The sequence below is a fragment of the Apium graveolens genome, chromosome 11, assembly GCF_009905375.1.
Source record: "Apium graveolens cultivar Ventura chromosome 11, ASM990537v1, whole genome shotgun sequence".
Classification (NCBI taxonomy): Eukaryota; Viridiplantae; Streptophyta; class Magnoliopsida; order Apiales; family Apiaceae; genus Apium; species Apium graveolens.
The window spans coordinates 111,421,912-111,436,040 of record NC_133657.1 but is presented as its reverse complement, the minus strand read 5'-3'; the positions used below and the strand labels follow the sequence as shown (position 1 = coordinate 111,436,040).

The 14,129-nt window shown below is 36.9% G+C and overlaps 1 protein-coding gene across 1 annotated transcript; it reads left to right on the top strand.

Annotated features, from left to right (window-relative positions):
• Positions 1-7,226: 7,226 nt before the first annotated feature.
• Positions 7,227-7,634, top strand: LOC141695769 (uncharacterized). The gene has a single exon (XM_074499988.1). The coding sequence runs from the start codon at positions 7,227-7,229 to the stop codon at positions 7,632-7,634; it is 408 nt and encodes a 135-aa protein (XP_074356089.1).
• The last annotated feature ends 6,495 nt before the right edge of the window (positions 7,635-14,129 follow it).

Below are 14,129 nucleotides of genomic sequence, written 5' to 3'. Positions count from 1 at the left end.
ACAGTGTGCTTTAAATGTGGAAAGATGGGGCATATTGCCAGGGACTGCCAGACAACTGAACCAACTGCTAATGTGCCAAGGATTGAAGGACCACCAACAAAGAACCAGCCAAAGGCTAGGACATTCAATATGACTATGAAGGATGCTGTTCAGAGTTCAGACGTGGTGGCAGGTACGCTTCCAGTCAACTCCATAGATGCTAAAGTTTTATTTGATTCTGGAGCTACAAGATCATTTATTTCTCAAAGTTTTGTCGATAAACTGCATTGCGAAGTTAAGTTGTTAGAACAAGCATTAATGATAGAGTTAGCTAATAAGGATCAAGTTTCCGTCGACCGAGTGTGCCCGAAGTGCGATATTAAGATAGGAGGACATCATTTCTATGCCGACTTAATACCTTTTAAGTTGGGAGAATTTGATGTTATTTTAGGAATGGATTGGTTGTCAGAAAATAATGCTCAGATTGATTGTAAGAATAGGAAATTAAGACTTCAAACTTTGGATAGTAAGAAGAAGATAATATTTCGAGGAAATAGGCAAGAGAAGAAGTTCTTAGCGATCGCTCAAGTGAAAAAGTTATTGCGTCAGAATTGTGAAGCATATTTGGCCCATGTGGTAGACACCAGTAAAGAAGTTCCAGCACTAGAAGCGATTCCAGTTGTCAACGAATTTTCAGATGTTTTCCCAGATGATCTACCAGGATTACCTCCCGACAGAGAAATTGAATTTGTGATTGATCTAGCACCCGGAACAGAACCAGTCTCTAAAGCTCCGTACCGGATGGCACCAGTGGAGATGAAGGAATTGGCAACTCAGCTGCAAGATCTTTTGGAGAAAGGAGTTATAAGACCTAGTGTATCCCCATGGGGCGCACCAGTACTGTTTGTCAAGAAGAAAGACGGGAGTATGCGACTGTGTATCGACTATCGAGAACTGAATAAGCTGACCATTAAGAACAAATACCCATTGCCGAGGATCGATGATCTGTTTGACCAATTGAAAGGCGCGATATGGTTTTCTAAAATTGATTTAAGATCTGGATATCATCAACTGAAGATCAAGCCTGAAGACATTCCGAAGACCGCATTTAGAACCAGATATGGGCATTATGAGTTTCTAGTGATGGCATTTGGATTAACCAACGCACCAGCAGCTTTCATGGATCTAATGAATCGAATATTTAAGAAGTATTTGGATAAATTCGTGATTGTGTTCATAGACGATATCTTGATCTATTCCAAAACAGAAGAGGAGCATGTAGAGCATTTGAGGATAGTTCTGGAGATACTGCGACAGGAGAAGTTATATGCAAAGTTTTCCAAGTGTGAATTTTGGTTAAAAGAAGTACGATTTCTTGGGCACGTGATTAGCAATAAAGGAGTGGAAGTGGATCCAGCAAAGATTGAAGCCATAATCAACTGGGAGAGGCCAAAAACACCAACAGAAGTAAGAAGTTTCATGGGATTGGCAGGTTACTATAGAAGATTCGTGCAAGATTTTGCGAAGATAGCTACGCCATTGACAAAGCTCACCAGGAAGAACCAGAAATTTGAATGGGATGAGAAGTGTGAAGAAAGTTTCCAGGAATTAAAGAATAGATTAGTATCTTCTCCAGTACTAGTCTTGCCAGATGAACAAGGAAATTTTGTGATCTACAGTGACGCGTCGTACAAAGGATTGGGATGTGTTTTGATGCAGCATGACAAGGTGATAGCCTACGCTTCAAGACAGTTGAAACCACATGAAGAAAAGTATCCAATGCATGATCTAGAATTGGCAGCTGTAGTGTTTGCATTGAAGATTTGGAGGCATTATCTTTATGGGGAAAAGTGCGAGATCTACACGGACCACAAGAGTTTAAAGTATATCTTCACCCAGAAGGAATTGAACATGAGGCAGAGAAGATGGTTAGAACTAATCAAGGATTACGACTGTACTATTAACTATCATCCAGGCAAAGCAAATGTGGTGGCCGACGCTCTGAGCAGAAAAGAAAGGTTAAACATGATAATTTCATCAGAGGAATTGATCAAGGAATTTGAGAAGCTGGAAATAAAGGTTAGTATTCTAAGTATGTCTACAGAGGTATTGTGTGCAATGTCTTTTCAACCAGAATTATTAGAGAAAATAAGAAGATGTCAGGAAGAAGTAATGAGCCATGAACGAGACAGTTTGACAGGAGAAGAAATAGGGAGTCAAAAGGATGATAAAGGGATATTAAGATTTTCTTCCAGAATATGGATACCCAATGTAGCCGAGCTGAAAGATGAAATTCTTCGAGACGCTCACAACTCTAGATACTCAATTCATCCCGGGAGTACGAAGATGTATAGAGACTTAAGAGAAAACTTTTGGTGGCCAAGCATGAAGAAGGAAATTGCAGAATGGGTAAGTAAGTGTTACACTTGCCAGCGAGTTAAAGCAGAACATCAAAGGCCCAGTGGATTAATACAACCATTGGACATTCCAGAATGGAAGTGGGAGCATATAGCGATGGATTTTGTAGTCGGATTACCGAGGACCAGGGCGAATCATGATGCTATTTGGGTTATTATTGACAGATTGACGAAGTCAGCGCATTTTCTTCCTATCAACGAGAGATTCTCAATGGATAAATTGGTACGGTTATATCTTAAAGAAATTGTGACAAGACACGGAGTTCCAGTATCCATAGTTTCAGACAGAGATCCTCGATTTAATTCAAGATTTTGGAGAAGTTTTCAAGATTGTCTCGGAACGAAGCTGAACATGAGTACCGCGTATCATCCGCAGACAGACGGTCAAAGTGAAAGAACGATTCAGACTATTGAAGATATGCTAAGGGTATGTACACTAGATTTTGAAGGGAGTTGGGACGAGCATTTGCCATTAGTTGAATTCTCCTACAATAACAGTTATCATGCCAGTATTGGAATGCCGCCTTACGAAGCTTTGTACGGTAGAAGATGCAGATCTCCAATATGTTGGGAAGAAGTTGGTGAAAGAAAGATTTTGGGTCCAGAATTGATCCAACAGACGAAGGAGAAAATAGAACTCATTCGGAAAAGATTAACAGCAGCTCAAGATCGTCAACGCAAATATGCTGATCCTACCAGAAAAGATATGGAATTTGAAGTTGGAGAGGCAGTGTTATTAAAAGTTTCTCCTTGGAAAGGTTTATCAAGATTTGGAAAGAAAGGAAAGCTGAGTCCGCGTTATGTTGGCCCTTTTGAGATTTTGAAGCGTGTGGGAAAGGTTGCTTACGAATTAGCGTTACCACCTCACATGCAGCATATTCACAACGTGTTCCACGTGTCAATGTTGAAGCATTATTTGCCTGATTCGAACCATGTGATAGAATACGAGCCAATCGAGATCCAACCAGATTTATCTTTTGTAGAGCAACCAGTACAGATTTTAGATAAGAAAGAAAGAGTACTTAGAAATAAGTCTGTATCTTTAGTGCGAGTCTTGTGGAGGAATCCCAAGGTTGAAGAGTCGACTTGGGAATTGGAAAGCGAAATGCGATCCAAGTATCCTTATTTATTTTCCTAGGCTGATTCTGAGGACAGAATCCTGTTAAGGGGGGTAGATTGTAATATCCCATATATTTTCAAATATTATTATTATTATTCGGAATTGTTTATGTGATTTTATGTGAATTTTTGGTGAATTATCTGAAAAGTAGAATAGATATCTGAATGTTATATGTGACATTATTTGAATATTTGAATTTTTATATGTCCAGAATAAAATATAGATAATTGTGGTATTTTTCTGGTAATTTTTGGAGTGTTATATGATTTTATAATGATTTATGAATTATTAATTATTTTCAGAATAATTATAAAATTATTTTATAAAGCCGGGAATCTTCCAACTTCAACCGTTTTGCGTTTTTACAACCCGAAACTCTTCCGAAAACTCCTTCCTAACCTAATCTGGTAATTCCGGACATTTTTCGTGTTTTGACTTTTTCGATCCGGATTACGGTTTGACCCGTGCGCGGCCCGGCGCAATATTTTCGATACGATAGTTATTTCGGTAATCAATAAAAACCCGTAATCTCGAAAGACGGGATATTTTTACGTTATGTTCGTATATGGTGTTTTATAAAAAGCCCGGTTTTGATAATTATCCAATTCTGGTATTGAATTGTATCGTTTTTACAGTTACTTAGCGGCTAAGCAACTAATTTAACGATCCAAAACGATCCAGAACGATCCAATATTCCATAAATATAAATAGCCTATTTCTTATTTAGTTTATTTCGTTTATTTATTTGTAACCAGTTAAAATACCGTAAAAATAGAGAAAAACCCGAGAAACCGATACGTTTCCGAGAATCAAACACACGAACGAAGGCGTTATCGAACTCCGATTCGGGCATGCAGCATATCAAAACGAAGCTCTCGAAATCTTCTTTCTGAATCAATCATCAGTTTCTGCCCAGAAATCACAGTAATTTTCTTATTTAATTATTTATATTCGAATTATTTGATAATTAAATGATGAATTTTTGTTCTTGATGTTGTTGATGTGATTTGATGCTTCCATGTTGTAGAGCATGTTTTTCTGGTCAATTTGGTATATTATACGTCAAAAACTGAGTTCAATATCATATAGAAATTAAGGTTTGATTTTCTGAAAATTCTTTGAATATGTGTTCTTGGTGTTCTTGAAGAATTCTGAAAATCAAGGTCAAATTTGAAGGTGATGCAGATTACAGAATTTGAAGTATGAGTAACCAAAACGTTCAGATTTCTATTCTCTTTCTGTTTATGCCATTAAATCATTCGAACAATAGGTGATATATAAATTCCGTTAATTAGGGTTTATATCGAAATTTGGGGATTTTAATTTGGTTGATTCTGGGGAGATTTGGAGGTTACAGGAGTGTAGATCGTGAAGTTTTAAGTTGATTCATATATATAGTTTCTGTGTTGGAACCCCGAATCGAGTGGCCGGATTTTCAAGCACCTCGCCGGCGTTAATGGCGATGGTCGCCGGGAACAGGGTTTCAGGGGGTGCCTGTGATCGATTAAGCCGTATTATTGTTGTTATGACGAGTTGGAATTGGTGGGTAACAGAATTCGCATCAAACCATCTGTTTATGGCTGTGAATTAGTTCGCCGGAGTTCGTTCCCGGCCGCCGGAATCTGCACCGGCCGGCCTGTTCTTCAACGACCCGGTCGGGTCAGTTTTAACCCGGGATATAACCCGGCTTTAATCCATATTTTCCCTAAATCAAAAATCAGAAGTTGTTTCTGAATTATTTTATGTTAAAAATTATTTTAAAATTCTGTTTTAATCATAAAAATCAATATTTAATTTCGAAAATTATTTTAAAAATCCAGAGAATTATTTTAATTATTTATTTATTCAAAAATAAATCGAAATTATTTTATTAATTAATTTTAATTAGTTTTTAATTATTTTAATTAATCGATTAATTTATAATTAATTGACTAATTAATTTAATTAATTATGAATTGATTTTAATTGATTTAATAATTAGATTTAATTATTTAAAATTGATTTAAAAATTCCAAAAAATAGTTTCGAGCTTTAAAACATTATTTTAAATTATTTTCTAAGCTCGATAATTTTTATAAAATTATTTTCGAGTGTTCGAGGCATATTATTTAACTATTAAATAATTCGGAGACCCGTTTTATTCCGAAAAATGTTCAAAAATTCATAATAAATCAACCGTTTGTCCGTTTAATACGAAACAAACGCATACAGACTCAGAAAAATATTGCGCTTTCAATAAAAATACTTTTGAGACCTAATTTCTTTTGTATTGCAATGTCATTTGATTTATGTACCCGCTTGAGTCGGTATTTGATCGATAAATGCTAATATTGACCTGATTTTCATTCTTAACGCACTGAGGCGTGTCTTGTAATGATCTTACGTATGTGTTACATGAAATATGTGATTATGTGTTAAACAAAGGTCATGATTATGTGTTATGTGATAAGTATGCTATCTGTTTACAGTTTATTATGCCATGCTTAGTTATAAACGGTCGGGTAGATGTCAAGACGTAGAATTACGTCGATTGAGTTTAGTTCTGTCACTTAAGATAATCCTTTTGTTTATAGAATCGAGTAGCTAGAAGTGCAGTCAAGTGTTAGACGAAGATAGTAGCCAGCAGTTAGAAGCAGAGTTAAAGTAAGAGGTTATTGAGCATACCAGGCAAGTACCCTAACTTCACTTATCATTCAAGTGACGTTCATTTCTAATCATATTATACAAGTACCTATATCTTTATTTATCATTCAATTGGTATTGACTCTGAACTTTATTCTTTCAATATCCATACTATTCTAAGTTCAGAATAGTTAAACGTTTTATGTTTTGCTATGAATTACTCTATACAGCAAAGCTTTAAATTGAGATTAGCGAATAACTAATTGTTCTGGTTATTTCGCCATTGGTTGTTGAGAAAACTCCGGACCATGAGAAATGGGGAGTTATGTGGTTAAGGATGTCATTTGATTCGACTCCTTTGGCGGAAAATTGTTTTTATGGGTTGGATGGTTGCGTAAGAGGCCGTGGCGGCGGTCCAGTGTGAGCTATGTGTTATACAGGATATAACACCTTGCTAGGCCAATATGTGCCTTGGGTACCTTTTGTTTAGTTGGATATGCTTCGGCATACCGGTGTTGCTCCGCGGCTGATCACCGGCGGCAACACACCGTCGTTCGAGGATTCCAGTCCCAAAACATAATATATTGCAAATGTTGTTTATTATCAAATTTATATCAGTTTTGATACTGTTCAGTTATTGTAGTTGGTTTTGTTCATCAGATATACTGTTGTTATTCCAAATCATAAGCTATTTACTACTTGCTGGGCATTTCGTTCGCTCATACTTGTTTCATATCTTGATTCTTTCAGCTAGGCCAGAGCAAGCTTAAGTTCCAGGTCTGACCAGAGGTTTTGTGCTTGTAAATAGTTGGTGTGTTTCCAGGTAGACAGTTTGGGACGCTTAATTAGTCTAGAGGTTTGTAATAAAATTTGAATAAGTTGTAAAACTAATTAGACTATGGTCTGTAATAACAGTTGGTTCGTATTAGTGCCTGTTCCATACTATAACCTGTGATCGATCCAGTGCAGGTAAAGGGGTCGTATTTATTATATTATTCCGCTGTGATTATTTTATTTTAGTTTATTGGCGAGTGACCCCCAAATCTAGACCCCGGGTTTGGAGGGCGTCACAAATTTCATCCTGGAGAATGGGTTTTTCTGAAATTGCAGCCTTATCGACAATTATCTCTAGCCACACGCAAACACTTAAAGTTGGATCTAAGTTTTATGGTCCTTACCAGATTTTGGAGCAAATTGGCAACGTAGCTTATAAGTTAGAGTTGCCACCTGGGACTAAAATACATCATGTATTCCATGTCAGCTTGTTAAAGAAAAAGATGGGTGCTCACTATGTTAGTATTATGCAGCTTCCAAGAATGGGCGATCATGGACAATTTCAGGTCTATCATGTTACTTTGTTGGATCGACGAATGGTAAAATGGAACAATACCGTTGTGATTCAATGGCTAATACAATGGTCGCATTCTATACCAGAGGATGCGCATTGGGAGGATGCACAATCCATTGCAGATCAATATCATGATTTTAATCCTTGAGGACGAGGACATTGGAAGCGTGGTGGAGTGTAATTAAGGTTTAGTTAGGTGTGTTAGCTGAATATGTGTAGTTAAGGTGTTAAGGTGCAGTTACAGAAGCGAAGCAGTTAGAAAAGTAGTGGTTGAGCAGTTAAAAATTATATTAGGAGTAGTTTAGAGAGTTGGAGAACATTCTCGAAAATTGCATCTTTATTTTCTTTTATGTGTGTTCTTAGGATGTTATCATTTTCTTATTTTTAGTCCTTATTTCTGAATTAAAATTGTACTTGGAAGTTTAATATATTATTTTAGGATTTATGTCTTGATTTTAACTATTAGAACTTGCTAGTTGGTTACACTCTATATGAGTAGTTTGACAATGTCATTTAAGATCCTCGGTAAACAATGGACCAGAAATCCAAATTTCATCAGCAATATCAAAACTATTTGCAAAAATCCATTTGCATGTTACTTGTATATTTGTACTGTGTAGTATCCGCAGAATTTCTTGTTACATGACCGTATATCCCAAAAGATTAATCAACGACTTTTGAGAAGTTGTTAAAAATGTCAATCATATGGACATTTTTTCCCCGTGTAGAAAGTCAAAATGGATATACAGTTAAAAGTGGGCTAGAGTACTAATTTCTTTTATGTGGTTGCTTCTGAGGCAGATACGAGTGCAACTGCTGAAGGTGATGTTGCTCACTTGCAACCAGAAGCACATAACATATGTCAGGTGCCTATAATAGGTTGGAGCATCTTCTTCGCTGTTTAGTGGATCGTAAGCCTTCATAAGGATATAAATAACAAGTTTTAAGAATACTAATCACAGAAAAAGAATAAAGAAAAAAAGGTATGAAGAAATTTTCTGCCATAGTTTGAATCAAATACGCATCTTCAGGGTGCCTTGGATTTGATACAACATTAAATATCTGAAAATGAAAAAAAAGAAGTATTTATTGGTTAGAACTACAGTACATATATCTACAAACTTATTAATTCTTCAGATAAATAATACAAAAGATGGTCACTGTATCAAAACTTCATCGTTAATTTCTTCTTTTCCACTTGGGAACCACAAGCACCTGACAGAGTTCTGAATTAGTATATAAAGAAAATATTGAACTACAACAATTTGTGTAAGAGAAGCTTCTCAACTGGAAAATGTGAGAAGAGAGCTATCACATTATCTTTTTATATAGCTGAACATTTACAAGGTAGTTCTTTGTTGATACACTGATAGAATTTATTATACAACAGTATTGAATGCCTAATTTAGGGATAAACCTTGACTTTCCACCTCTATTGTGATTAGATTTCAATGTGATTTCTAAATTACTCTTCACTCGTCTTCCACTTGCCAGCCATATCTTGGTCTACAACCTTATCGCTCCAATTTTCAACCTTTTCACTCCAGACCTTATCTCTCCTGTTTGTATACTCAAGGTTGTTCTTGGATGATGGAATATCTCCAATACCCTCCGGCAAATGATGGCGAGGTTACATGAAGAGTTTGTGTTGAAAATAGCGTAATGAAGCTTTACACATGGGTTTAATAAAGACATCTGCAATTTGTGAAGTAGAAGAAATATGTCGAGTAATAAGAAGTCCCATTGAGACCCTTTCACGAACAAAGTGGTAGTCTAGCTCAATATTTTTACTACGAGAATGAAAAACAGGATTAATAGTCATATATAAGGCACTTAAATTATCACAAAAAAGAATTGGAGGTTGTGTTTGAGAAACATGAAGATTATGCAAGAGATATGTAAGCCAAGTTAGTTCAGGCGTTGTGTTGGCCATGGCATGATATTCGGCTTTGGTACTTGATCGAGAGACCGTTGGTTGTTTCTTGGCACACCAAGAAATGATATTTCATCCTAAAAAGTACAAAATACTGTAGTTGATCGTCTTGAAATGGGACAACCTGACCAATCAGCATCGGAGAATCCACAAAGATCAAGTGTAGTGTCACCGGTTAAATGCAATACAAGAGAGATTGAGCCTTTAACATATCACAGAATTTGTTGAACCACTTTCATGCTTGAAGTTGATGGTGATTGCATAAATTGAGACACATAATTGACAGAAAATGTAAGGTCAAGCCTTGTAAGGGCTAAATATTGTAGTCCGTCAACAATGTTGCGGTAAAAAGAAGGATCTGAAAGAGGAGTGTCATCAGTAAGTCATTTTGTCTTAGATTCAATTGGTGTATTCATTGGATTACAATCTAGCATTTATGCTTTGTCGAGAATTGAGTAAGCATAGCGAGCCTGAGACAAATGAAGATTATTATTATTTATTTGAATCTCAATGCCAAGAAAATGATGTACAGGACCAAGGTCTTTCATAGAAAATTCAGATTGTAGGAGTTCGATAAAACCATCAAGCAATGTGGAGCTGGATCCTGTTAAAAGCATGTCATCAATATATAATAGTAATATTAATGTACCAAGTGATGAGTGCAAAATAAAAAGAGATGGATCTGCCAAACTATAAAAGAAACCATGTTTTATTAAAAAGGTGCTAAATCGATCAAACCAAGCCCGGGATGCTTATCTAAGACCATAAATAGCTTTTAATAATCTACAAACATGATGCGAAAAATTAGGATCAGACATACCAGGTAGTTGTTCCATAAAAATATCTTCATTTAAGGTACCATGCAAAAAGGCATTTTTGACATCAAGCTGTTTAATTTCCCAATTATAAACTAGAGCAAGGGTAAGAACTAGTCGAATCGTACCTGGTTTAATAATCGGAGAAAAAGTTTCGGTATAATCTATACCATCAATTTGAGTACCATTTATGTTGATTATTTGCATTCAACTTGGCTTTCAGTCTCTCTAGAGTACCATTTGCATTCAACTTAGTCTTAAAAACCCATTTAGACCCAACAATATTCATATATGATTTACGGGGGACCAAAATCCACGTCTTATTCTTTTCTAAGGCATCAAGTTCTTCTAGCATCGCTTGTCTCCAACCATCATTCTGCAGAGCTGCTTTGACACTATGTGGTTCATTAGGAATATTATCACGCTCGAGAAGTAAAGAATAACGTGGATTGGGTTTATATATTCCATGTTGAGACCTGGTAGTGATAGTGCGAGGTGCAATTTGTACCTGCTCAATAGATGGTAGAGAATTAGTGCTTAATGAAGGTGATGTGGGCGATGTATTACCTTCATTATCCATGATGTTAGCAAAAGAAGGAGATGTGTCGTTCGTGTTATGGTTCGACGACACATGCCTGTTGCCATTATCATAATCTAAGAAATAAATCACCGGAACCACTTCGTCAACTTGGACAGGAATTGTATTTGTGTTTGAAATATCACCCGACAAAGGAACATGTGAGTGTAAATTCAAGTCTGGATCAGATCTGAAGCTCGAAGGAGCTGGCAGTGGAAGATCCAAAAAATATGAGAAGTAATTTTGTGAGGATGGTGAATTTGCATCCTTCTTGCACGGAAAATTATTTTCTTCAAAGACCACATGTCTGGAAACAAATATCTTGTGTGATGTGGGATCAAAACACTGATACCCTTTATGTTGATTATTTTAACCTACAAATATACAAGGAATAGTTTTAGCATCAAATTTATCTTTCTTTGTATTCCAAGTATATGGGTAACATGTAGATCCAAAAATTTGTAAAATAGAATAATTAGGATGAGAACCAACTAAACGATGATATGGAATATCAAATTATAATGAATATTGTTATGGATTAAAAACTAAGGTATATTAACTGCTGTATTTATTGCTAAGGGTCGGGAGCTCAAGACCTTTAATGGCTGCTCTCGTATTTCGTAACTTAATTATGCCTTTACGAGATGCATACGTATCTCTGTAAATTAGAGAATCAAGCCAAAAACGTAATTCTGAGTTGTGGGGAGAGGCCCCTTATATAGGTGTTGGGAGTCCTTGAATTGGACTAGATCTAGAAGACTTGGTGAGCAAGTCTCAGAATTAGAATGGACTTTGGAGTCCTACGAAGTAGGAAATTGATTCCTTATCCTATTAGGTCCCTTGGAGGCTGATTCACAAGGATATATGTCCCTGTTGGGACTCATCTTGATAGTTGTTTTCTCACTTATAAATTAATTACGAATTTAATTAATATTCAGGGTTTTGGGCCTTGTTAGCTGGGCTTCGTTACTGGACCATATCAAGTTTAATTGATCTAACATTAATTATTTTTCTAGGCCATATTTAGGCCCATATCATTTGCCCCTAAATTCTGGGAAATCGTAAAAGATTTTGCAGAAGTTAAGTTCATTTGTTCCCTTACAGGGTATCGTTTTTGCGTAAAGTGTGGAGCGACCTACACATTCACAATTATTTCCCTTGCACACGGCTTTAGGGTTATTTTTAGAACTTCCCTATTATTTTCTTACATTTTTCCCTCTTTTTAGGAATTTTCCCTTAATTTATGGGATTTACAGGAAATTTTCCTTAATATTCAGGAATTTTTCCTTTATTTTCAGAATTTGTCCTTTTTCCGGATTTATTCTCAATTTCTGACTCAAAATCGATCAGGAGATGTGCCAAATCGATCAGGATTCCTAATCGAAATTGATCAGGATTCCTAATCGAAATTGATCAGGATCCTGATCGAACTAGCTGTCAATCTGTCCCTCTGGTCGATGAATTTTTGACCAGGATTCCTGATCAAAATCGATCAGGATCCTGATCGAATTGAGTGCATTTTTGACAGTGACGTCTGAGATGGAGTAGGCCAGGAATCATGATCAAAATCGATCAAGATTCTGATCGAATTAAACATGCTTCTTCCTTTTTGTTCGAATGAAAATTCGATCAGGAATTTAACGATCAGGGCTCTGATCGAACTAAGTGACTTTTTACCCCTCTAATCGAATGAAATTTCGATCACAGTGCTTCCTTTTCTCGATCAGGACTCTAATCGAACTAAGTGATTTTTTACCCCTTTGATCGAATGAAGTTTCGATCACAGTACTTCCCTTTTTCGGTCAGGACTCTGATTGAACTTAGTGATTTTTTACCCCTTTGATCGAATGAAATTTCGATCACAGTACATCTTTCATTCGATGAGGACTCTGATCAAATAATTTCTTCAAACTTTTGGTCGATTTTTAACCTTTCAGTTTCTATTCCTGCTTCTAGAATGTCCCTGAAGCTTCCCTGTTGGTGGGCTTTTCTCAAGTTGGGCCTTGCCTTATGGGCTTTAGGCGCTTCGTATCCCGATCTTTTCGGCTATAAAAGAGAAGTGAGAATCCTCATTTCACTTCTCACTTCTCAAACTTGTCTCAAAACTCCCTCGACTCTCTCTCAAGTTTCCTATCTAGAAAGGCAATTTCCGGCGACCTCAACCACCATAGCTCCACCACTTTCAAGTTTTTCTGGGGTTCAAGCCTTCATCCGAAGAATATAAATGGCGGATCGTGATCTAGCCCATTTGGGGAAGATGAACACTTCCAAGGGAGGTACTGCCATTCAAATCCAATCTCCCTACACTTCTTTAATTGATATGATAAACCCTAGAGGTGATGAATATCCCTCTTTATCTGACTTAGATTCATACAACCACGGTAACACTTTTCACGAGTTTGAGGGTAGAATCGAGGCTTTCAACACCACGTATAGGCTTCCTCCCCACCTTAGGATTACCCTGGCCGTCTCTGGGGATAGGACATGTAATTGGGAAGGCGATACTCTGTTTATTTATCGAGGAGCCCTGACCGCAGGTCTTAGGTTCCCATTTCACGAATTTATTACTCGTTTGCTTGCAAATGTAAAAATAAACCCCTGTCAGCTCCCTCCTAATGCATGGAGGAATATTATTTGTTTTATGGTTCTCTGTCTTAGAAATAAATTTCCTCTTTCCGTAGCTGTCTTTAGGAAAATTTTCCATTTTTATAACAGTTCTTTATCTCAACTGGGCTGGGTTTTAATTCATCAATGGCCCAAAATTCCCCATATTTTTTATGGTAACTCTATAATTGAGAATAACCCCAAGTGGAGAGATGAGTTTGTTAGGATGACCTAGGCTGGGGGTGATTGGGCCACACTCTTCCGTAGGCCTTTTTGCAAAGTGTCAGATGGTAGTCCTGGTAGCATTAACTAACTGATGAGGAGGAGGTGGCCTATCAAGCCCTCATTTCAGATGACGGAAAAACAGACACTTGGACCCTTTTAGAGGAGTTCTCATTAAAGAAAGTTGGTCTCTCTCAGGCCAGTGATAAGGGTAACTTTATCTACGCAACTATTTCATTTCTTCTTTTATCGCAACTTTATTATTTCCAGAACTCTAATACTTTTCTTCTTTTTCTTTCAGCTTGCGAGGCCATTAACAACATCAGCAGGCCTAAGGAGGGGGAATCGGCCGCCAGAAAAGGGCCAAGCTGAACAGAGACCCCCAGAGCAAGCCTGATGCGCCTTCCTTCCTTAGGCCCCACGTTGTTGTAGATATGTTTTGAACTTGATGATTTCATTAACAAAACACCTTAGTAGATTTTACTTAGTGAA

Coding starts and splice junctions, on each gene's coding strand:
- LOC141695769 (XM_074499988.1), top strand. CDS start 7,227: ATGGGTTTTTCTGAAATTGCAGCCTTATCGACAATTATCTCTAGCCAC.